Raw genomic sequence first — 26,342 nt, forward strand, 5'->3', positions numbered from 1 at the left:
CATCACCTGCTAGCTTCTGGTTCAGACATAATTTTTGGAAGAAGAATCTCTGAATTTTATGAAGTCTTAAAGCTAGATTAGCTATTTTTTTTTAAATGACTTTTTATTAAACAAAAAGAAAAACAAAAGACAATACAAAAAAAAACCTCAACTCTCAGGTGAGTACATTCAGTTTCAAAGCATCGGTTCGAATCGACACAATACAGGATCCAATAGCACCGATCAGGAACAGGGTCACGGGGAGTCCTGTTCTCTTAGGCTTAATCTCGTCTCAGGTGGCTCACAAATTTCTCCACAATGGCTATTCCACGCTCCCCATACTTCCCCCCCACTTCTGCGGGCAGCCCCTAGCCACATACACAGACCTCTCCCTAAACATGCACCAATCAAGATCTTCCGCCCATTTATTAATACTGGGTGGTTGACTAGACCCCCAAAGTTGTGCGATATTAAGTTTGGCCACCATATAGGCCAGGGTCGCCCATTGTTTCCTGTACGCACCTAAGTCAGTTGGCTCCCACACATTCAGCAGACATCTCCGGGCCTCCGGCCACATCTCCACACCGAGAACGTCTCAACTCCTTGTGGATTTTTGTCAGATACATCTGAATCGCATCACAATGCCAAAGGATATGCATCAATGTACCGACTTCACCGCAACCTCTTCTACAGACTCCACTCTCAGCTCTCCCCATTCGCACCAGACGAGGCCCCGTTATGTAAGATCTATGCAGTATCTTTAATTGAACCAACCGGAGCCGCATCTGGACAGCAACTACCTTAGGGGACGACACTGCCTCTGTCCAGTCCTCATCATGAAGCTCTAACCCATCTGCACTCCATTGAGCCCTGAGCAGCGTCAATGGGTCCCCGGAGTTGTTAACTAGCTTCCTATAGATCAAAGAGTTGGTCTTCTCATGAATATGACCATCCAACTCACGGTCCTTAAGAGGAGATGCCTCCGGAATCCCTGTATCTTTGGGAACATGTGTGGTAAGGGCGTGTCTAACCTGCAGATAGCGGAAATACTCGTTTTGATGTAAACTATACTGCTACGCAAGGGAATCAAACGTGAGTACCGAGTCTTTCCCCCACACATCCTTAATCTGGGTGATCCTGTTGAGGTCCCATCTGTCGAATCCCTTAGTCCTCCACAAGCTGCCCAACCTTTCGGAATTTAAGAGGGGGGTGGCGATAGGAGCTGTCTCTGAAGAGCCTCTATCTCTCTGAAGTATGCGGCAGGCACCGGGTCCATTGAGTTTTGTAAGGCGTACAAAAACCGAGGCAAAGCCATCATCTTAAAAAGGACGGCTCTCCCGAGCAGGGATAGTGGAAGAGCCTTCCAGCGCTCCACATCTTTCCTGCACCTACTCAGTGGGGAAGCCAGATTATTATTGTATCGCAATTTCGGATCAAGCGTGAAAAATATACCAAGATATTTGAACCCTACGTCTCAACATGGATAGGGCACGTCACGGGTCTCCCACCAGAACAAAGAGTACCGACTTTGCCCAGTTAATGGCCAGCCCAGAATATCCGCCAAAAACAACAAGTACATCCAGGAAGTTGCGGAAGGAATCCCTAGGGCTAGTGAGATAAAGCAGAACGTCATCCGCATACAGGGAAATTTTGTCTTCCCATTCAGGTGTCCACCGCAAACCTCTTATTGATCTATCCCATCTGACCCAGGCTGCCAATGGCTCCATAGCAAGGGCGAAGAGCAGACAACGGGCACCCCTGTCTGGTTCCCCTCCCCAACGGGAAATCACTGGACTTACAGTTGTTGGCTACCACTCTTGCCAGGGGGTTTGCATACAGCAAGCGTATCCAGCCGATAAACTCATCTCCGAAGCCCAGCTTAGCCAAGACTGCAAACAGATACCCCCACTCCACCCTATTAAAGGCCATTTTGGCGTCGAGCGATACCAGCACCGTCGGCTCGTGGATTTTTGAGGAGCCTCCTAGGACTCCGTGTAGCCGTCGCAGATTTAGCGCAGTGCTACGGCGCAGCATAAACCCGGATTGATCAGGGTAGACCAGGGTTGTGATCACTTTGATCAACCTAGTGGCCAAGAGTTTCGCAAGTATCTTAGGTTCCGCATTAAGAAGGGATATGGGCCTATAGGAGGAACATTGTGTCGGAAGCTTACCTGCTTTGTGTATGACCACTATATAGGCCACTCGCTGATCATATGGAAGTTCCCCCTTCTCTTTACATTCCACAAACATGGCACGGATGTGAGGGGCAAGCTTATTAGCGTTCAATTTAGAGAGTTCGATAGGTATCCCGTTGGGGCCCGTAGCTTTACCCGATCGTATCTGCCTAATTGCTTGGGCAACCTCATCGTCTGACAATGCGGAATCAAGATATCAATTGTCCTCCTCCGACAGGCTAGGCATGATTATATCCTTAATCATCCCAACATTATCCATTTCTGTGTAGTCCCCACAGGCCGTATAAACCTGCCGGTAATAATCGGCTCTTCGATCCTGCGCGACTCTGGTCCTTCCAGTTCAGGTACTAATCTAGACGCACGTTCTCAGTGTTCGAGCCATGCGATCAGTTTGCCAGCTTTGTCGCTGTGCTCATAAATACGGCTCTGGGCGGCGTTATGCTGAGCCACAGCTCTGTTCCTAACCAGGTTTTTATACTCCTCCTCTCGGAGTCGCAACAGATGGAGCCCCGCCTGCGTGTGTGACCTAGCCACCGCCCCCTCCAGAAGAATAACTTCGTACTCTTTCTGTGCCACTTCTGCATGGCCCGCCCTCTTCTTTGGTGACACCAAGGACAGTACTTCACCTCTAGCGACCGTTTTATATGCTTCCCAGAGGGACTGTGCAGAGTCTACCGACCCCGTGTTTTCCTGAAAATAACGGTCTGACATACGGAGAATCTCCTTCTTTATAGCAGGGTCTTTCAACTGCCAGGCACCAATGGTAGCCACTCTACCGACTCGGTATTTCTAGAGCGAGGGAAAGCCATAACTGGGAGTGGTCGGAAATTCCCCGACCAAGAAATTTCACTTCCTGGATCATGGGCGCCATCGCCGCAAGAAGCAGCAAGCAGTCTAGCCTGGACGGGCTGCTGTGAGCAGCCGAGACATAGGTGTAGTGCGTCGATGTCGGATTACGTACTCGCCAGCTGTCAACCAGCCCCAGCGTGTCAAGAAATTCCGAGAACCATTTCTGTGTCTGCCTGAGTGCCCGGGGTGGACTTCGATCCATCTCCCCATCAATTACTGAGTTAAAGTCACCCCCTAAGACTAGACCTCCGAGAGGCAACGTAAGAAATATACTACTCAAATCCTGAAAGGTCTGTCTGAAGGCCAGGCGGCACATAAATAGATAGAAAGGTGATCGTCCAGCCTCCAACCTTTCCGGAAATACCGGCATATCTGCTCCTTTGGTCAACCCATGTGGCCTCCACCAACAGCGGAAACGAGTTCTTAACCAAGATACCAACATCTCTAGAGCCGGTAGTAAATCCAGCATGCACCACCAATTTATACCCTTCCCTTATGGAGGGCCATGCACCTATTCCCGACTAAATGTGTCTCTTGCAATAGAATCACATCTGTGGAATGCCGCTTAACAAGTTGACTGACCATCCCCCTCTTGATCTTATCCCCCAAGCTGTTTACATTCCAACTCAACACTCTCACCCCCGAGCCTTGGCTATTCTGCGTCACCGGACCCAGGCAACAGACGCATCTCTGACTCTGGCCCAGGCTGCACGTCTAACCAATCCGAGGCAATGTCAGGATTATCAAAAAAACACGTTTTCCCATTAAGCTCAATCCGCAATCTGGCAGGAAACATCATGGCATATTTCACACCCTTGTCCCTAAGCCTCCTTTTGATCCCCAGAAACCCCTGGCGCTGCATTTGCACCGCTTGCGTGAAATCAGGGAAAGGGAAAAAGGAAAGGTTCACATTTTCGAATTTCAGAGGGCCGCCAGACCTGGAAGCCTGCAGGATAGCGTCTCGATCCCTGAAATTAAGTATTCTCGCAATTAGCTGACGTGGCGGAGCCCCGGGCCTCGGCCTGCCACCCGGGGCTCTGTGCGCTCTTTCGACAGTAAAGAAATTACTCAGTCCCTTGGGTTGGAGGTGGGTAAGGACTAGGTCTTCAACTAATAAGTCCGGAGCCGGGCCCTCAGCCTTCTCGGGAACACCAACTATCCTGAGATTGTTTCTTCGGGCCCTCCCTTCATAATTATCAAGCTTCCGACACGTGAGTTCCCCAGCCCTCCTGAGCTCCCGCACCTCCTGCTGTAGCACTGCCACAACTGTCAAGCTCGCTGTTTTAATATCCAAGGATTTGACCTTCTCGCTAGTTTTAGTGAGATCTGCACGAATAAGATTAACTTCAATAGTTACTGTATCGCGCTTATGATCAAGCGACTCCATTTTTTTGTCCCAATTATGTTTTCACCCCGTCAATCGCTGCCATAACATCGAGGAGCGTGGGTTCCACCTGAGGGCCCGGCGGTTCCTTTTCCGAGTCCTGCGACTTCTTAAGGTCCTGCGGGGATCCCCTGGATGTTGTGTAGCGATCTAATTTATTGGACTGAACATATCGAGTTCCCCGGGAGGACCGAGACTGGGATTTCTCAGAGTCCGATTTAGATGCCATCTTGGAGCTTCAGGCAGGGCTCTCAACAGCTAGCCAAACGTCGAAGACACACACCACAGTGTATAACAAGTAAGCCCGCTTCCTCAAGACACCGGCCCACCGCCTCACACAGTCTGTGTCTACCTTTACCTCAGGGTGTTGGACCGACCCTCAAGCCACACTGCCCGTCCTGCACCGGCCGCCTCCAGGCAACACTGTTAGTAAAACCAGGGAGGCCGAGGAGTCCAGGTCTCTACAACGCCCTCTCTGACCCTTCCCTCGTTTTGCAGGCTGCCAGGGAAGAAGGGGGGGGCCCAGAGCGGGGCAGGACAGCCAACTTTCTTGCAGTGCCACAGAAGCAGTAAATTGCACACAAGTCTGGTAGGGCAGTGACCCTCCCTTCTTGCGCTTCCTGGGCCGGTCAGAGCAGTTCCCAGCAACAGTAGGCTCAACAGCCGGCAACTTCTCCGGAAACTTCCCAGCTCCCTCCTCTCTGGGGCCTGCGTCTACCACACCTGCTTTCGTTCCCGTAACGGACCTGGAGCCAGTGCACCATGGGCACCCCGCCTGCCGCAGATCCGGGCGCAACCAAGGGGGAGGGGGGTAATCGGCACCACGTACGCGGGTCAGTTTCGCACTGCTGGCCCTAATTCAGCGTTCCCAGGATCCGGCCGGCTCCACCGGCTTCAGAAACAGCCTCTCATCTGGGCTCCACCAGCCGCACCCCAAGCTCTTCGCTCCGGTCCCCGACCCCACGGCTGGACCGGAGGTATACCAGGGTGTAGTTCGCAGGATCTCCACTGTGCGCGTCACGTCGCTGCCCACGGAGCCAAGTTCACCGCACTCAGCACCTCAAAGGGCTCTCACAGCCTCCTCTGGAGCAATCAGAGGGGGAGCGCGACGGGGGGGGGGTGGCGGGAGGGCCCACATCAGGTATCTGCATACATGCCGCTCCACTCTCGGGCCAAACCCAGCGATCCTCCGTTCCGGCCGGCACTTCCGGTTTGCGGCCGCAGCTGTTGTTCGACTCTCCGCCGGCCGCGTCTTACACGCGATCACTGGGTCCAGCAATACAGAGGGGCCCAAATGTCCACTGATGCCGCTACGGCCCCCGACCTCACAGCGGGGCCAGAGTTGCTTCAGGGGGGTGCACGGGGTCTCCGCCAGAAATCAGGCGTCACTGCGTCCCAGGTGCATGTCAGGATATGGGGGCGAGGATTTTGTCCCGGCGGAGCTGCTAACCTACGCGGCCATCTTAGGCGCGCGCTAGGCTCCTCCTCAGATTAGCTAGTTTTAATGTGACCTAGGCCATGCCAAATCTGCTTTAGACCACTTTGACTTACCAGTTCTAGCAACCGCTCAACTCTCCCCCCCCCCCCCATCACTGCTTCAAACACCACAACCCAATCACTGCTTCAACTGTATCCCTAAGCTTAAAGACCTCCAAAAATTCTACCACATTCCTGTCCCCTCCCACGTTACCTCTCCCCTTAAAAGAATCCCCAAATATGAACATACCTCTTCCAGCAAATCAACAAATTGATGTTTTTTTCTCACACTTCACCCCAGACCTTCACTGATGCCCCTCCAGAGTAAAAAGGAAAAGGGCAAACTGTGAATCGAACCTCTCCACCCTAGACTCTCGTGGACAATTTTGCTTCACGCCTGCCTTCTCACATTTCTTCCGCTTAGGGGCCTATGTTACTGCAGTGACTTGTAACGTTCTGCCAGACAAATATTCACTTATTGAGGTTCTGAAGACGAACCACCTATTACATCATCTATTTGTTACTCGCAGTCCAATTTCCCATATGCATCCTCCAAATACAAAGTGATGGTTTCTTTCATGTGAGGCGTTAACTGATGACCCCATTTGTATCGCAATCCGTGCTCCCTGCAGAATTTCAATTAGGCTAAAAGAATTCCATTTTGTAATCACTAGGGAGAGATATTTAATCATTTGCCCTCATTTGATTTCCCATTGCGAGTCTGTAGAAATGCAAGAGAACAGTTTGGTATTGGAGATGAAAGTTGCCAGTTGGAGCTGAGGTCAATGGGATGGAAATCCTGATGTGCTATTCGTCCAAAAGTGGCTACAGTGACCAGGCATCACAGATTTCCTTGGGCTTTTTCAAAATCTATCCTGGCCAAATTTCAGTAAATTTGGCATATGTCCTCGTGTTGAAATGGTCAACTGAACTGAGACCAGGGTAAGTTTCAATGACTTTCAGTGCAGAATTAGTTAGCAGCTCCTAAAATAAAACAATTTAGTTAGTACAGATGCCTGTAAAAGTTGATTCCCTTTAGTGCCACAATTTGTGTTTTCTATGTTGATGAGGACTGTCATTCTGTGCCCCTCATTCATTATAAAATAATAGTTCTTTTTCGAAGTACATGGACCGTCCTGTATGATTTTCTCCAAAATCTGCTCAACCTAGAGGTGGTTTAAGTATGATAGTATGCTAGGGGGATCAAATGCCCTGAAAGCAGGTAAAGTAGCAGAAATATCGAGAACTAGGGATGTGAACTCACCTCTTAAAACCATGCGCTTCTCTCCATTCATGGTTGCTCTGGCAATCCAAACTAGGGAATCCTGGGCACGATTTCCAATTGTAATGCAATTGAAGACAGCACTTTAAAAGTTGGTTGTGAATGTAAAGTCTTAGAGGGGAGAGGGCTTTTGTTAGGCCTCGGAGTGAGTACTAAAAAAAACGTTTCTTAGTAAACCCCATGACAAGAACCAATGCGGTTTGGAAAAACGCAGTTGCTTCAAGCATGTTTACACAAGAATGTACTTCCGAAACTTGTATACCTTTATTTCGATCACTTGGATCTTAAAAAGTACACAGCACAAGAAGAGTAGATAACAGAATGTAAAAACAAGAAGAAATAAAAACAATAATAAAATACAGTACTTCATACAATACAGTTAGAGCGCTTAATCCAAAGTGCAAACCAATATTTGGCCGGGGCAAAAACTATTACCCTTAGTGTATCTGTATACAAGATTCTCAACATCTCTAGGTAATGGCCAGGACCAACCAATCTGTATAACAGAGCTATCCACTTTTTCCTCAAAGATATGTAGTTCGGACAGAAAAATTGTAAATGCCAATGGATTCTGGGCTGGCTTTGCAGGAGGAACAGAGATCGTCACTTACACAAAACAGTTTAGTAGGTAAAGTCTTATATCGAAATTGTAAAAAAAAGTTTACGTGCCAAGAGGTGGAACAATTTTGTCGATAGTGTCTTCATAGTGGAAAACGAATTTAAAATTAGGGAGCTCCTGGGTCAAACTATCCTCTGGTTTTACCAACTCCTTCTCAGCTGTTGATACCCAGAACATCGCTTTCATTCTGTTCCTTGGAATAAGAGCCAGACTTTCTGAATTAGATCAGAACGCCTCCATCCCAAGCCTCCGCAGTAAATCCCGCAATGAGCTAAACCATGGAATCGACTTACCTGGGTGAATTTCAGAAGACCAGACAGAGCTTCACGGTAGGAGGTAAGCTCTTCAATAGACCACACCCGATACCAGAACATGAGTGATTTATAGTCTAGGTTATGGGCCAGCTGTCTATGGACAAATTCCAAGTAGAGGAGTCAGAGGGGTACTGGGCGGTAGGTCTAATAGAGATCTAAGAAAACTACATTCTATACTTGACAAACCATAATGTTATAGCTTTCCAGGGCTGTGGCCATGTGCCTAGACAGCGTATTTGTATGAATTTTACTGATGTGTGCGGTTTGCTGAGTTGGCAACAATTTCACTTCCTCGATACGGGGAGTCCAGTGTACCTTGGGGGGTGGTCAGGCGGATACCTTGATAATCAAAAACCTTCTTGCTCCAGGTGGCTGCTTCCTACAAGCACACGTCTTTTGAATCATTTCGCAGTTCTCCTTTTAAAAATCATATAATTTGTTTTGGCCTCATTTGATACCCGGCCTTTCTCTTCGCAAAACCAAGTGAAGTCATTCAAGAGTTGTTGGAGGCCTTGCAAGTTCTTCCCATAGTGTAGCCGTCTAATCTGCGAAGCACTCGAAGGACCCAATCCAGAAAGATAACTTTGCCACTCCTTGTTCACCAAAAGCAAGTGAAAGTAGTTCAGGTAGGTTGGTCTTGTTCATTACGGGGGAAAGATGGCGGCCGGCTGCTGAGTCCGGTCGGGAGCTCCGTGCCTGAGCTCCGTATGCGGCTTTATGTTCAATAAGGTTGCTGACGAATTTCTTGATGCTGAGATTTTGAAAGTCCGTGATACCCCTGCGGCACCCACATATTCTTGATGGACTGAAAATGCAAGGCTCTGCGTGACCCTGGAAACCCGGTTGCAGCTATCGAGGGCTGTCGGCTCTAACGGGCGTGGTGGTGGACGCAGAGGACGCGGTGAATGCAGCGGACCCTATAGCGGAGTTTGCTTCTTTTCCTTTTTTTTTTTTTTTACATCTTATCCTCACGTTGTTGGCAGATTATAGACAGCGGATAAAAAAAAAAGATAAATCTGAACTCGACGATTACCTGCTGTGTGTTTACCGATGCTGACTCCGCTCAGCGCCAGCGCTCTGGATCCCCCTTCAGCCTCTGCCATCGGGACAGAGCTCCGGTGAGAGGCACCTCTCGATCAGTGATTCTGAGCTCGATTTAGAATCCTCAGCTGGCTCAGATACTGTAAAGTGGGAGGTAGCCCTGCGTGCTCGTCGAGTCTGCAGGAAAGCGGCGAGCCGATTTTCTTTTTGTGCCGGAGGTAAGGTGGGGACTGCTGTAGCGTTTAGAAACAGGGCATATTGTTCAGTGAGGTATTTTGATTCAGAGACTTGCTCCTGTTCCTCATTTGACAATTCGGGTTGGGGGGCTCTACATAAAAGATACAATTTAATTGACTCGGCTGATCTATCCCAGCTGACTTACCAACTAGGAGCCTGTGGGAGTAGAAAAGTGTTTCAATCCCTTCAGTCACAACTGCAACTGCAACTACAATTTCAATTACAACTGCAGCATATCGCTATAGAGAGATTGACTGGAACAAAAGTGGAGGGTCAGAAGGAAAGCACAATTTGCGCTGTCACACCCCCAGTAATCCCAGAGCTAGCAATACAGGCTTTACAAGTAAGAGTTCTTTTCAACAAAACCCCCTCCGGTGCAGACAGAATTGAACCCGTAGTTGCCGACATTTCTGATTTGGATACTAAAACTGACCCTCATATTGATTTGTGTCAGGAGAAGTCCTCCTATTGTTTAAGGAATAGGCTTTTCCTTAAAAAATCAGCTCTCCCTGTTGTTAAACAAACGGTAATCCCGCGAATCACAAAGAGTTTCGCGCAAAGCCCCTAAATCAGATAAAGGGATACCAATAAATAAGAAAGGAACATCGGAGGCTAGGCAGGAACTAGCGGAAAGAAGGAAAAAACCTGCAATAAAAATTACACCCTCTTTGAGGACTTATTTTAAAGTGCAGGATAAACCACAAGATAGAACACACTCTATATCTGCCATGGAAAAGTCCGCCTCACCAGAGCTACCAATGTTACCTCAGCCACTAATCGAGGATATAAGTGATCCGGGAATTTTTCTGTCTGAATTCTCAATGAAGGAAATAGAAAGTCAGGATCTTGGGGAATCCGATATGATGGCTCAACCTCAGAGTCAAACTGCTAGTCAAAACCAGTCTCTCATTACGACTACTCCTCTAGACCCCTTTGGAAATGAATCTGTCTCGGTCCCAGGTTGTTCCACTATGCCGAGTACTTCGGAGCTTGAGAATGTTACAAATTCTGTATCCCCTGACGCTATCACTCTGGATATATGTAACACTAACCCTGACTCTAACCCCGACAAAGCTGATAATTCTGCTAACTCTGCTAAAAATCTCTGTGAGTCTAGCAGCAGTAGTATGGAGATACTTATGGAAAAAATGTTTGCAGAGATGACATCCAGATTTAGGATATCAGAAGATAATCAAACCAGACTTCATGAAAGGTTTGAATCTCTGGACTCAAAAGTTACTGGCACTAAACGAGAGAGTCTCTACAGTAGAAGCTGTAGCTGTGGGTCTGACGAAGAGAGTGGAAGCATCAGAGAAAAATATAAGAGATTTAAGAGCAAAGGACAAAAGTATGGAGGAAAAACTGGAAGCCTTGGAGAACCAGTCTAGGAGGTCAAACTTGAGATTTCTCAATGTGCCGGAAGGCAGAGAAGGCTCAGATGTAAAGAAATTTATTATCTCCCTACTAGAGGAATACTTCCCTTGGTGTAAGTCTTCAGACCTTGAAAATGACATCCAGCGGGTTCACCGTGACCCTTTTGGGAAACCTAAAGAAAGAAAGAACCCCAGGAAAATTCTGGTGAATTTTAAATCTTATAATATCAAAGAAAGGATTCTAAGTGAGGCTCTTAAATCCGGAACTTTTAACAGAGATGACTGGTCTTTTAGAATTCGATCTGACATTGCAAAGGTGACTCAAGACAGACAATGGGAGTTGGGCCAAAAAATGCCCGAATTAAAATCACTAGGGGCAACAGTTCAGATGAAGTTCCCGGCCTCACTTAGAATAATGTGGAGAAACAAGATGTATAACATAAAAGATCCTCTAGAGGTTGATAACTTGATAGCTCTAATGCGGGACCAGATTCAAATACAATCTCAAGCCCATTCCAAGGCATAAAACTAAATGCACTAGTAGTGGGAGATCACATTTATAATGATTCTATGAAATCCAACTCTACATTTGAGATATACTGTTCACACTAGCATCCTTATTTAGTCTTTTTTCTTTTCGGGCACGGAGCTCAAAGAGGGCCATAATTAAGGCCCAAAGGAAAGGGAGGCTTTCCCAGGGAGGGTGTGTGTCTCCCCGCCCCTCCTTTTTTCCTTTCTTTTCTACATTTCTTGTAAATACTCACGAACACAAGTGGCTGTCAGCCACTGTAAAAGGGGAGGAAGGAGTGGGGGGGGGCACATGGGTTTTGGGAGCAAATTAGGGAAAAAAACAAAAAAAATGTCCTCATCGCAAAATAGAGGAGAAAATCGGGAACCAGGTGATCAATAAAAAGTGCCATATACCTTACAGAGTAGGATGGAAAAAAATTTGAAGAATATAAAAATACTTACCTGGAATGTTAATGGGTTAAGAGTCAAGAGCAGAAGAAGGAAAATCTTTGAATACTTAAAACTTGCCGACAGCGAAATATTAATCCTACAAGAAACTCACCTAATGAAAAAAGAATGGGAAGAGATCATTAAAACTTTATATTGGGTAGAAGATTACGTCTGTACTGATCAACAATGCGCCTCAAAAGGGGTTGTTATCCTTATTAAAAAATCCCTGAAAGCAAAAATACTATCCTCCGAGACAGACCCTAAAGGGAGATGGGCCACGGCCAAGATAACTTTTTTCAACAATACCTTTATTCTAGCCGGGTATTATGGCCCTAACATAGACGACCCCACCCCGTTACAATCTTTATATTCCCACTTAATTTCGGTAAATCTTCCTGTGATCCTAGGAGGTGACTTTAATATAATCTTAAACCCAAACACAGATCGGATACCAAAAGGGAAACATAACACCTTGCCCAAAATGAGAGAATGGCTGACAATATATAAAAGAGATCTAAATCTCATTGACGTATGGGACCAAAAGGGCTCCAAACAGGATAGATTTACTTTTAACAATAAAAAACTGAGAATACAATCAAGAATCGACTATTTCTTAATAGATCAGGGTCTTGTAGAGAATACTCATAAATTGTCTTGCCTCCCCGCTCATCTATCAGACCATTCGGCTGTTCAAATGACATTAAAAATAAATGATGTTAAAACTTTATCAAGATGGACTTTAGACCGCTCGATCCTTCTGGATACTACAATAATAGATTTACTTACACAAGAGACAGAGCAGTATTTTCACGATAATACTGGGAGTGCTTCACCCCAAATGATCTGGGATGCATATAAGGCAGTAATCAGGGGTAAGATTTGCAGCCTGGCAATACATAAATCAAGAGAGACAAAAAAAGAGATCCAGAAATTGGAAGAAAATATAAAAAATTTGGACAGACAGATCTTGTTAGATACTTCCTTACCGAGATGTCAAGAATTAATGAGAGAAAGGCTCAATCAGAAGGAAAAATTATCATCACTATTGGAAAGGAAAATTAGAGAGAGATGGGAATGTAGTAAACTTGCCAATTACGAGTATGGAGAGGGTTGTGGAAAGATGCTCGCATGGAAACTTAAATCAGATCAAGTTAGAAATAAAATAAATTACATTCACCCAACAGACAATTCTCAAAATGGGTTTGAAGAGAAAATAATAAAAGAAGAATTCTCGGCTTTCTTCACAAAGCTCTACACTGAGGATTGCAACCCAAAAATTGAAGAAATAACTAACTTCCTGCAAACACAAAATATTCCGGTTTTAACCTCAGAGGAAAAAATAATGTTAAATGGTGAAATAAAATCAGAGGAAGTTGCCCAAGCGATTAAAGAGCTAAAAAGAGGAAAAGCAGCAGGGCCTGATGCCCTCCCTAACGAATTCTATTTAAAGTTAAAAGATACGCTGGTCCCCCACTTAACAACACTAGTCAACCAGATTTTTACAAATCATGCTAAAATTCCGGAATCATGGAACAACGCCATCATCTCCATCATGTTAAAACCAGGAAAAAATCCAAAGCAATGCGAATCTTACCGCCCAATATCCATATTAAATTGTGATTACAAGATTTTTACACAAATCCTAGCAAAAAGGTTAGGGAAAATAGCGGGGACTTTAATAAATTCAAATCAGAAAGGCTTCATGGCAGGAAGGCACTTACAAGACCTCACTCATGAGTTAATCGCAACAATTGACATTTCAATAGCAGAAAAAATTCCTCTATCTATAATTACAATAGACGCTGCTAAAGCATTCGACAGAGTAAATTGGTCTTATCTTAATGAAGTACTAAAGAAATTCAATCTAGGGGAAAACATCGTAAAGGCAGTAGGCAATATTTATAATTCGCCCAGAGCTAAAATACTAATTAATGGCCACCTAACTAATAACATCCTGATAGGTAGAGGTACTCGCCAGGGTTGCCCCCTCTCCCCTCTACTTTTTAACTTTTATATCGAGCCGATTGCAGAACATCTTAGAAATCTTCCTTTAATCTCCCCATTTTCTTACCAAGGGTGGCACAAGAAAGTCGCATTATATGCAGACGATCTTATGATCTTTACCGCAGACCTAAAAGAGGCTCTTAAAACAACAGAAGAGACCTTGTTAAACTTTGGGAGAATATCTGGTTATCAGATAAATCAAACAAAAACTGAAACCATAAGCTGGAATGAAAACTTCATATTCCCATTTAGTAAAGACAAAATAAGATACCTGGGTATTGATCTGGTAAAGGAGATAGACAAAATTACTCAAATAAATCTACATAGGGTAGAGGTTGAAGTAAAAAAATTACTGAATGTCTGGAGAGCTCTGCCCTTAACATTCCTGGGGAAATCAAATATCACAAAAATGGCAATCCTACCAAAATTCACCTTCATTTTTAACGCTATCCCGCTTGAGTTTAATAGAGATAAGATAAAAAAAGATCCAGGGAGACTTATCCAGCTTCATATGGTCATCTAAAAAACCAAGAATTGCATGGCGTAAACTAAGAAGATCAAAAGAGCAAGGAGGAATAGCAAGCCCAGACCTACTAGAATATTGTAGAGCCTTCCAATTTAAAAGTAGTAGGGTATTGTTGGGTCCATATGAAAATTACCCATTATTCTTATGTGTATTAACAAACAATACCAGCCACTTTCTATACAAATTCGGCCATCCTAAGTTCTTTAAAAAAATTAAATTAAAGGTCCTGAAATCTGCCGCAAGAGCATGGTACTGTATCAGATCTACGTTGGATATCCCCTTTTACAGTGAAAAGGCCCCGATCTGGGATTCTCATACCACACCAGACTGCCTTAAGGATAGCTTAGCAACATCGCTAAGATCAGCAGGAATAAAGGAATGGGGTCAACTCCTGTTCCAGAATAATTTGCTGGACTGGGATATATTATCTCAGAGTACGAACTTCACTCTTTCTAAATTTAAATACTACCAACTACAGAGTTGGAGTAAGTCTCTCAAAGAAACTAGAAAAGGTAATATGGTCCTGGAGAAGAAGATGCTGACGTCTAAATCATTTTTGAAAGAAACTTCCTACTGGTACTGGGCCTTAATCTCGGCCGGGGAGGAAGATTTCCGAATTCCAGAAGACATCTGGGGAAAAGATCTGCCGACGCTGGATACAAGTAACATATGGCAAGTATCTATGAGCATGTGCTGGTCAGTTGTAACATCTGCTGCTCTTAAAAGAAACCATTTGCTCACTGTACACAGAGCCTACTGGACTCCGAAAAGATTATCCAAATTTAACGGGGCCACAGTGAAGAATTGCCCAAAGTGCGGTCTGCAGAGGGCTGACGATTTACATATGTTTTGGCGTTGTCCTAGCTTGGATGCCTTTTGGAATGAAGTGGGTACTACTTTAGAAGGGGTATGGACTTAGTTATTTTTGGGATCTCAAGAACAATTGTGGGAAGGCCTTTTACTAAAGACCAAGAGAATTTACTTTTCATTCTGATTCTCTTGGCAAGGAGGGAGATCTGTGTAAAATGGATAACTCCGGTCCCTCCTACTCACAATGAATGGTTGGCCTCAATTTTGAAAGTGTTTAATTTAGATAGAAATAAGAGGTACGCCTCAAAAAAATATAGATTTTGGGACCTGTGGGAAGAATACCATAAGCAATGAAATAAAGAGTGTGGTGAATATATTGTCTATTTTTGAAACTTGAAGGCATTACTCTTGGCTCTCCAAATCACCTCCTTTGTATGCGGTCCAATGATTACGCTATCGCAACAATGATGAGAAAGGCTTGTAAGAGTAGCACAAATGGCTAGCTCAACCCACTATAAACAAATATGCCTTCTCCCTATAAGTATGTGGACGTAAGGGGTTTCCTCTCTCACGGGTGCCACGAATATCGAGAAGGATCCCTGAAAACTCCAGACTTTTAAATGTTGCGTAATGAGGACTAAGAAAAAAAAAAAAAAAAGAAAGTAGTTCAGGTATGTTTGTGGTCCTGGCATCTAATCTCTGCAGGCAGTATCTGCAAAGAACAGGAGCTCTAATCCACAAGTAATGCATTCCAAGAAAGTACACTGCAATTTCATGAAATATATAGCCTGGAAATGGCCGATAATGAGACTCGTGAGCAACGAACTATTTTATTTCCTCCCCCCCGGCTTTTTCACCTAAGGTAATTGTTACGATGCTGAAAGCAGGCGCTGTTATCCTTCTACTGATGCATAAAAAAAGTGAGTTTGAGGACAAGATGTTTGATGGCGTGGAGCAGGCACAGGACCTGGCACCTCCTTGCACTCTAATATTGCCTCAGTTCAATGGGATGTTCTACAGTCCCGTTCATCTGGGGAAGAACCAGTTGTGATAAGTTGGCCTTGCATATGCTGTTCACTAGTTCTAGTCTGCACCTTGCACCAGTCCAAACAACCCTTATTAATTATAGATTTAAAGACCCCCTTTTATTGAAAGCGATCCTAGTGGTAGCTATGGAGAGCAACCTTCAGGCTAAGTCTTGAAGGAGTGTAAAGCAGCTTGGTTTACCATATTATAACCTCTTGGATGTCTAAATGAAAGGAGAACCACACCAGGTATATATAAAATATATATGTATTACTAAACTCTCTCTAGTAATCTCTTTGAGATTACAGAGGCAGGTACACAATTTAAACGCAATAGAACTTCAGTAAATAGCAGAATATACACTGCGCCCAGCGGGGGGCCACACCATATATTAAGCAAGTGGTATAAGAACCATGACTTGACTAGACTCAGTGCCTAGAGCACGTAGAATCGCAGGGACCCCAAGGAACCACCGAAGGTAGTGACACAGGGGACCAACGGGGGACGCGTGCAGTGTGGGAAACAGCAGCGAGCGCCGTTGGCTTCTATGGGGAAAGTCGTGGTTGGAATTTTAAAGTTAAAGGACACTTAGGAGAGGACTTTGACCAAACCCCTTCAGACTTACGGGGTTCTAGGGCCAACACCCACGGGAGCACCGGAGTACTTGAGTTACCTCACCCAGGGAAGCCGGCCGCATAGGTGTCAAATGGTGTTGGGAATCGTCGTTGATTTCGATGGCGATCTGCTGCAAAGTGCTGCTGCAGTGAAGAAGAAAAGTGTCCGGGGTGATCCAAGTCTGGACCGAAGATGTGAAGAACTTGAAAGCAGACGGGACAGAGTCTGGGTCACTTGTCAGTGACCAGGGGCACGGTAGACCAATGCCCACCGATGTCTGGTGCTTCAGGTGCGAAGAGGCGAAGCTTGACTATACAGCCATGAGGGACCAGGAGGTGTCAACGACCAGGAGGTGGATTCAAGCTGTCCCACAAAGGATGTAGAGTGCTGCGGCGTCAGTGCTCGGATTGAACACAACAAGCTTTGGCAACAGCACCACATGCAGGTAGACAAAAGATGTTTCGGTGTGGACCAGCAAGGTCCAGGGGATTCACCAAGCGATGGAGATTCGGGGCACGTCTGGAGCAACCAGGGAAGCCCAAGGAAAGTTAAAGTTGCCTTGTCAGGGACCCACAGGTCGACGGACCAGTGATTGCGAAGGTACCTCGAGAGAAAACACAAAGGCCCGGCTCACGGAACACTCGTGGAGTGTAGGCCGGCAATCTTCAGTGGAAATGCTGCTCGGGTCTGGGCTACAAGTAACTCAATGCACAGCCTCCAGGATCGTCAAGATACATATGCACTTGCAAATGCGCACTGTGTCCAGGGGTTCCGGTTCCACGTTCTCCAAGAGGGCTACGGGTCTCCGCTTTGCTGGGATCTCAGGTCAGCCTCTGGGAAGTCTAGGAACCCACCTCCTGTGTTGCAAATTCTTCTGAGTCCGGCTGGAGCTTCAGAGATGCAAACTGGTAAAATGTGTCTTTGGTGCCTGTAACTCTTTTACTCCAAGGGAGATCCTTCAGTCATCTAGCGCCTTGTAGACCGTCAAAGTTCCAGGATTCAGTTTCAGAGTTTCGTCCAGGTAAATTTAAAGTCCTGTAGTCAGGGGCTCCTACTTTATACCGGAGGAAGGGGTGGGACAAACTCTGGGGGACCCACCTATGGGAGGGTTTGGAAAAAGGGGTGGCTTCATCAATTTCCTTTGCCAGTTTCGCACCAGAGCAGGGGCTGGTAGCCCCTGCAACCGGTTTGAACTGGGCTATGCACAGGGACACCAAATGTGCCCCCAGTGCTGACTTTAAAGCACTCTTGGAGTGCACCCACCCAGCCCCAATACGCTAAAGCCTGTCTGGGAGGTGGTGACATCGCCCTGTGACAGGAAACCTATTGTCCAGGCCTCCCCTGCCAGAGTTTCGTCCACCAGCAGGTGGCCAGACTCTTATCTATGGCTGCAGCTTCCATTTTGTGATGCCAGGTCCTGTCAAGCTGGTACCGGGTGTACCGATGTGGCCATGTTTCTCCCTTTAGGAGGGTGGAATCCTACCTCTGCCTCTAGTACTGGCGGGGAGGTATGATTCCAAGGTGTCTGACACCAAACACGATATGTTTCCTTGCAGCCATTCCAAAGTTAGCATTTACCGCAAGATTATAATGCACAAGAGTATATGGTCTGGCTGCATCACAGAACAACCCCGGATAATAGATTCCAAAGGCTGCAGAGGGGCCCTGCTCATGCATGGGCACCCTCTCACACAAAACCCAGCACCCTGCCTTCAGGATTGATGAGGCCTGCCATAGGGGTGACTGATAGGTACCCTATATCTACCTTATATCATTACACATATAAACCGAAGTAAGGGGTGCATACACCACCTTACACAGGCTGCTGTAGCAGACCTGTTGTGTCATTTTGGAAGGCTGCCCAGGGGTGGCATAATACATGCTGCAGCCCCTGGTAGGCCTCTGGGGTACCTAGTGTACTATATACTAGGAACTCATAAGCGTTCCCCAGTAACCAAGCTAGGCTGGGGTCCTGGATAGCAGGGCCCCAGCCAGACTAAAGTCGAAAAACAGTGAAACATCAGCAAAAAGTGGGGGTAACTATAAGAAGCAGATCCTACTCTCCTACACCAGTGCTCTCAAGTTTACCAGGTCCTTCTGTGAGCAGCTCATCCTGCCCATGATTACTTTGACATTCTCATATTTGGAAAAGTACAATACATGTACATGACCTACTTATGAATGGTGTTTGCTAGCTTCAAAGCTTTGAGAAGACTATTGAGCGCCAGTTGTCAGAAACGTGGGGGGTATTCCCAGTTGAGTACTCAGTCTATGGTCACCCAGCTGCTGGGTATTCTTTGTGTAATCCGTGACATTTGCTAGAGTGCTTTATCTGAGAATTTGAAATCCTTTAAAAAGGAATGTGATTTTATTTTGGTATTTGCTGCAAACTAATCTATCTTTTTTCTTTCCTCTTTCATCCCATCGCCTTAGGTTGAAGAAGATGACTCCTTGGGCACAGAGATGAAGATACTGAGAGGGCACAGTGGGCCAGTTTACAGCACCAGGTTCATGTCCGATAGTTCTGGGCTTTTGTCTTGCTCCGAAGATGCTTCAATTCGATACTGGAATATGGAAACGTTCACCAACACTGTGCTTTACCATGGACATGCTTACCCTGTCTGGGATATCGACATCAGCCCGTGTAGCCTCTTTTTTGCCAGTGGCTCCCACGACCGTACAGCTAGACTGTGGACATTTGATAGAACATACCCTCTTCGAATATATGCTGGCCACTTAGCGGATGTAGACTGCATTAAATTTCATCCCAATTCGAACTACCTCGCTACTGGTTCGACAGACAAGACTGTAAGGCTGTGGAGTTCTCAACAGGGCAGTTCTGTACGTCTCTTCACAGGTCACCGTGGTCCTGTTCTGTCCCTGGCTTTCTCTCCCAGTGGCAAGTACTTGGCCTCAGCTGGTGAGGATCAGCGGCTAAAACTGTGGGACTTGGCATCAGGCACCCTGTATAAGGAGCTGAGGGGGCACACTGACAATATTATCAGTCTCACTTTCAGCCCTGACAGCAGTTTGATTGCTTCTGCGTCTATGGATAACTCTGTCAGGGTTTGGGATATTAGGAATACCCACTGTAATGCCTCTACAGATGGTTCATCCGGTGAGCTGGTAGGCATGTATACAGGCCAAATGAGTAACTTGCTGAGCGTACAGTTCATGGCTAGCAACCTGCTGTTGGTGGCTGGAATAGCACAAGAAAATTACAAACCTTGAATACTGCGGAGTAGACCTCAGTGTGTGAACTAATTAGGCCATTTGAATGGAAAAAGTGATATTGAAACAGTTGGCTTTTCTGATGTATGTAGTTTTGTTTCAGAGACTGACAAACTACCCCCTCCCTCCCCCACATCCCCTCGGTGGGATGCACAGTCTACAGTATACTGTAGAATTCTGATATAAAAGATTATCAATGAAGAATGGTGCCCAAGAACTGAATTCATATTTTGCATAGGAACGGAATGGGGTGCTTTTTGGTTTAAGGTGTTTTTGCAAAATTCTGGGAAAATCAATTTTTTCATATATACCATAAATTAGTGCATACAGGACAACCCTTGCTTATAATTTCTTTTCAAGAGGCTCATTGACATTGCCCGCTTAATAAAAAAATTGCTGAAGTCGATTGCTTAAAATGTTCCCAGGATTCTCATCACTCTTGTTCGCAGTTTAGCACTATAGAAGGGTCACTATGCAGGTGTATTTTAGAAATGTTCTCTCAGAGGCTTGAAGGAGAACCCCTGCCCTCCAAACTAAAGTGCATTGTAAAGTTGGTAAGGGTTTTAGTCACCAGCTTCCTAAAGGATTTATTTCCCACCTTTGCTGTGAACAGTTGTAGCTTGAATGATGATAGCCATGAGGAGGAGGAGGGGCAATATTTAGTTTAAAATATATATATATATATATATATATATATCTAATATTTTAGATCAGGCACGCAATGCCCATTAGGCTGAAAAGGTTTTAGCCCCCACCCCATTTTCTGCCATAGCCCGGGCTGGGGAGTGCACAGGCAGTTCATCAGCTGTCATTGGCTTAGCAGGGGCTGACGACTCAATCAATATGGAGTTTGTATAGCGTGACTACTCACCTGTGAGGGTCTCAAATCACTGGGGATGGGAAGCGGGGGGACATCCTGATCCCTCTGGACGTGGAGGTTCAGTCGAAGAGCCAGGTCCTGTGATCCTTCCTGAATTGGATCAGCGGCTGAGATTGCCTAAGGTGGAGGGGCAGGGTGTACCAGGTCTTAGCGGTGAGGTAGGAGAAGGATATTCCTCCTGTTCTGGTCTTGGGGATCCGGGGGATGGTGGCCAGGGCAAGTTGGGCAAAGCGAAGTTGTCTGGCGGGTAGATGGAATGAGAGGAGGTGGTTTCGTATATGCTGGTCCTACATCGTAGAGAGCTTTGTAGGCATGTGTGCGGAGCATGAAGGAGATTCTCTTGTTGACTGGTAGCCAATGGAGTTGTCAAAGGTGTTCTGTGATGTGGCTGCGGTGGGGGATGTCGAGGACCAGTATGCTGAATTTTTTAACGTTTGGTAGCTTCCTGAGGAGTTTCTGGTTGACACTGGGGTAGAGAGCGTTGATGTAGTAGAGTATATGGGTGACCGGTATTCTGGATTCTGTGGGGATCCATCTGAATGTCTTTTGAAGCAGGCAGAGCGTGTGGAAGCAGGATGAGGATACGGCATTGATCTGGCGGCTCATTGTGCGTGAGGAGTCCAGTATGATGCCGAGGTTACTTTCATGGTCTGTGGGGGTGGGAGGGGTTCCCAGGGTGGCTGGCCACCTGGAGTAGTTCCAGGCAGGTCGCAGGATGAGTACTTCAGTGTTGTCCGAGTTGAGCCTGAAGCAACTGTCTTTCATCCAGTTGGCAGTGGCCTTTATCCTGCTGTGAAATTTGATTCTGGTGGCTGTGGGTTTGTTGGTGAAGGAGAGGATCAGTTGGGTGTAGTTGGTGTAGACATTTTGTTAAATCCATGGTTTCTGACAATGGCCGCGATGTGGGGGGGCATGTAGACGTTTGAGACGAAGGGGCTCAGGGAGGAGCCCTGGTACACTCCGTAGCTGAGCTCTGTAGGTTCTGAGCTCCTGTGTTCTGCCAGTAAGGAAGGAGTGGATCCATTCCAGCGCCTTGTCCCGGATGCCGGCATCATGGAGTCTCTAAATTAGGGTGCAGTGGGAGACTTTATCGAAGGCAGCCGAGCGATCCAGTAAGATGAGGGCTCTGGTTTTGACTTGGTTGAGGAGCAAACAGATGTTGTCTGTGACTGCGAGGAGTGCGGTCTCGGTGCTGTGGTTGCTTCGGAAGCCGGATTGGGAGATGTCAAGGACGTGATTCCTTGTGATGAAATCTGAGAGTTGGACATAGATTGCCTTCTTGATGACCTTGGCTGGGAAGGGCAGGAGGAAGATGGGTCTGAAGTTCTTGAGTTCAGTTGGGTCGGCAAATGGTTTCGTCAGCAGGTGTTTGATCTGGGCATGTTTCCAGTTGGCAGGGATGTTGTCAGTTTTGATGGAGTAGTTGATGTGGCGAAGCTCGGGGGCAATGGAGGTGGCTGCTCTATGGAAGATGTGATGCTCATCCTAAGTACTTTGCAGGTCTTCAAAAGAGCATTTATCAGTTCTTAGGTCTTTGTGTGTTTTAATTGCTACCAGCCCTCCTGCAGTCCCAACTCTTGCAGGGACTGTTGCTCCAAGAGTGGGAGAAAGAGTTCATTTACAATACAAACGTGGATATGTAGCACATTAATAAAGAGTGCCCAGCCATTGGTCTGGTTTGCCTCTAAGCCTCAAACCCAAATTAGAGCCCTCTGCCTGATATCTAATTCATCATTTCAATATGTGCTAAAAACTCATATTTCAAAAAGTATATTTCTTTAACTTGGGAGTGTTTCACTTAAGTACACTAAAATTAATTTGTGCATTGACTGACATTTATCAGAATTCAGTTTCCAAACGTAAACTGTGACACGCTCATGCCTGTGATGAAGATGCTATTAGCAGGGCCACTGGAATTATGCGAGATGAGAATTTTTCAAATAATATTTGATTTTCCACATAATCCTTTGTCTGCTATTAATCTGTAGATTTTGACCAAAAGAAATACTTTCTAGCTCAAACGGGTCAAAATTTACTAAGGTGGCGATATGTTGTCCTGCGCTCTGGAAGGCTCTTTGCATGTGTTGAATGGTCATATTTCAGTTCCTTACTGCTGTATTTAGATGTTAAATTGGTATTAATAAGGTGAACTCTTCCAGAGACCGTGTTACCAGATGTACATTTAAAAAAATAATGAGATCATGCCACATCATTTGCCTTTTCTTCATGCATAATTTAGTCAACACTGCTGCATAATTTGGTCCTCCTCTGCCACATAATGTCAGTGGCGCTGGTTAGTAGTGAACCAAGAGGCAAGTCAGTTGTCATGTGAACCCCGCTTCGTATTTTATCACATATGGAGCAACATTAAAGTCTAATAAAACGTAAGTTGTTTTTGTAAAGGGCACATCCTACATTGAGGTTTTTTTGGGGGGTACTCTTATAAGGGATAATGGAAGACATGGAGGCACAGTGAAATAAGGTAATTACCTGCTAGATAAAATGTATCTCACCCTAGCAAACTGTGTTTAAAACCAGGTTTCCTGGTTGTACGTTGCACAATTTATCCACTAGATGAAGGAGAGGGGGGCGTGATGACTGACATAAGGGCGAGGGTGGCAGAACTTCCAAGACATCTTGCTCAAAGTTCCAAGAAGACTTTTTTTCCCAGAGCTCAGCATCTGGCTTTCAATGACTCTTCCACCTCTAGAAAAGTAACTTTTGGCCTGTCGGAAAAGCAGACATTTTGTTGCGGGATCAGGTTTGATAATCACAGTACAAATTACATTTGAACCCCCACTTGCCAAAGATCAGGTGAATTACTGGGAGTATCTAGGGATATATCATCCTGCATTCACACAGCTCACACTACACACACAGGTTCATGAGTCATCCTCCGTTCACACAAGCTTACTTTGTACTCTCCCCATTGTCTCACAAGAGCAAGCTGATCAGAGTTCTCACACAGGTACACTGCTCATTCTGCATTCACACCAGCATTCTTTTCACCTTGCACTCACCCTGCTCTAACCCCACTCACCATCATTAAGCACTTCCAGACCACACCTCTAACACCTCACACATTAAACTACTGACCACTTGTGAACGCGCACATGTGTACAAATGCAGTCTCAGAATATCGATCCTTCCAGCAATACTAGATGCTTGTTCAGTTCCATCCATAACTATAGGTGCAATGCTAGAGGGGGACGGTGTACTAAGACTGTGGGGTGGTATGGGAAAGGAGATGGAGTTGTGGGGGCTGATGTAGGAGCTAGGATTAGTCTTAGGCTGTGGGGATCAGCTAAGAGGGAGTGATGCAAGCAGGAGAAAGCAGCAGGATGAAGCACTGCAACTGAGGCTGTGAGCTAGTGTGGGAATTGACAGGGACTGCAGGCTGATGGTGTAGTGCAGGTGGGGAAAGAATGTACAGCTTGCAAGGTACTTGTTAGCCCTGCACTGAGCCCAATGGCCGTTATTGCATACACTGTGAAGAAAGGTTGGGTGGTCACCTGTAGCCAGTCATGCTATTTTTGCAGCTTCTAAACCCATGTTGTAGGCTAACATTTGGGCCCTGTTGGCCTGCCTAGTGGCCAGTAGAGAGCAGCAGAGGACCACGGCGAACGCCAGACACCAGTCGCCATTCCTCCTGGGGCGGACAGCGGCGAATAGCGAGACAGCGAGCAGCGGGGGCAAGTCTCATTGAGCCCCACTGAAGCCTCCTGAAGTCCTTGGAGGTCCCTCGGGGGGGTTCTAGCGGCATTCCTGCCTGCCCCTGCCTGGCTCGCGGCAGGAAGGCAGGAAGGCAAAACTTCTCCCGGCTGTTTGCTCCCGGACCCCGCGAGCCGATTCGGACCTCACTAGAGGTCACTAGAGGTCGTCGTACAAACTAACGAGCCGCAGTGGAGAACGGCGAACAGAGCGGACCAGCAGTGAGCAGTGCATTGGGAGTAGTAGAGCTGCAGAGCACAACCTACGAGGAGCGGAGGAGCAGAGGAGCTACCCGCCGGTTAAACGCCAACAAAGGACACAGTAAAATCGAAGTAAAAACGCCGCCTTGGGGGCCGCGTGGAGCTGTGAAGCAGTGAGCGGCGAAGAGGCAAACACCCCCTTAGCAAGCATCACAACGGTGAGTGAAACCAGCAAGGGCGCCTTGGGGTTGATAGAGACACTGTTATAGCTGTCCCCCGCCCGCCCCACAGCCAGCAGCTCACCCCACGGCCCAGTATTGTGCATCGGGCTGGCAAGACACCCCCCCCCTCCCTTAGGGGCTTTCGACATCAGCAGGAGGGGGGCAGAGTCAGTATTGGTCAGGGTTGGAGCACTGAAGTACAAGAGGCCGGCCAAGAACTGTAGAACTGCCAAAGTGGAGGCTGCGGCGCAGAGCCTGCGCGGTCCCTGACCCTGCCTCAGCCAAAACCTGCACCTACCGACGTTTTGGATAACACCCTACTCCTCGATATTGCCCCGCTCCCTCCCTGACGGCAGCCGCCCTTCTGGCGGGGGGGTAGACGTGCTTTGGAGCACGTTTGGGAGCTGGCGCGGAGTCAGAGCAGGCTGCAGGGAAAGGCGACATGAGATCAGGGCGCGTTCGTGGATGCCCCACTAGTAAAGGAGGGACAAACAATCGGTCAAACAAACGCAAAAGATCACCGAAAGCAGTCGAGGGGGCAAGAGAAGATCAAACAAGTAAACCCAGGCAATTAACTCAGAGTGAAGATTCACTAATCGACATAGAATCAAATTTGTCGGTTGCTATCAGTGCGAGCAGCGAACAACCGGCAAATACAGAGAAGAGCAGCAAAACAAAACCCAACCCTGCAATGCTTCAACCAAAAATTTTCACAATTTCACTTCCTAAAAAACGCGGGGGGATTCATCACTCTCCATCATCAATGAATCTTCAGGCCTTCATTAACCCACTGAACCTTCCTAGACCTGTCGGACAGTGTCTGTGCACAATACAGGTTCAGCAACCAACGACAACAGCAAGAGAAGCCCTATCTCTACAGCCAGAGAACCACTACAAGTGACATCAACCCCTCAGGGTGATAAAAACAATTTCACAATGGCTGTCACGACTAAAGGGGCAACGTCCGGTATGAAAATCGTCTTAGAACCAAACCTTATCCAAGTGCACAGGGCAAACGACAATAACAAAAGCAGTACTGCTAGCAATAAACTATGTGAGAGGATAACATCTGGTAAGGGCAGCGATGCTGACAAACCTCCGCATCGCACTACGAACTGTACGTCGGAAATCCAAATACTAAAAAAAGACCCCAACAACCACAATGGGGCAAGTGAAAAAGTCATAAAGGAGTGCTGGGAAGAGAATGTCTCAACTCTTGGGAATCAAACTCTAACACATACTGAACGTACAACTGATCACAACAGTACGATGAGGCCAGGGAAGGATACTGCACACTCACACAGGCCACCAACCTCGCCCCTAGACGTGATAGAAATATCCTCATACCTGGGTAAGGAAGAGTGGGGAAGACCTCGTAGCAGCATATACCCAAGACAAAAGCAGCAGTG

At 46.5% G+C, this 26,342-nt stretch overlaps 1 protein-coding gene across 3 annotated transcripts in view; it reads left to right on the plus strand.

Annotated features, from left to right (window-relative positions):
- The window catches only part of TAF5L (TATA-box binding protein associated factor 5 like), a 184,640-nt gene extending 161,437 nt beyond the window's left edge, over window positions 1–23,203 (plus strand). For all 3 annotated transcript variants that reach the window (XM_086927067.1, XM_086927069.1, XM_086927068.1), the window contains exon 5: window positions 19,124–23,203. In XM_086927067.1, coding sequence (XP_086783193.1) covers window positions 19,124–19,921 — 798 coding nt within the window. In that variant the 3' untranslated portion in view covers window positions 19,922–23,203. The remainder of the gene's footprint in view (window positions 1–19,123) is intronic.
- Window positions 23,204–26,342: the final 3,139 nt, after the last annotated feature.

Source organism: Lissotriton vulgaris, chromosome 6, assembly GCF_964263255.1.
Source record: "Lissotriton vulgaris chromosome 6, aLisVul1.2, whole genome shotgun sequence".
In the NCBI taxonomy this organism is placed as follows: domain Eukaryota; kingdom Metazoa; phylum Chordata; class Amphibia; order Caudata; family Salamandridae; genus Lissotriton; species Lissotriton vulgaris.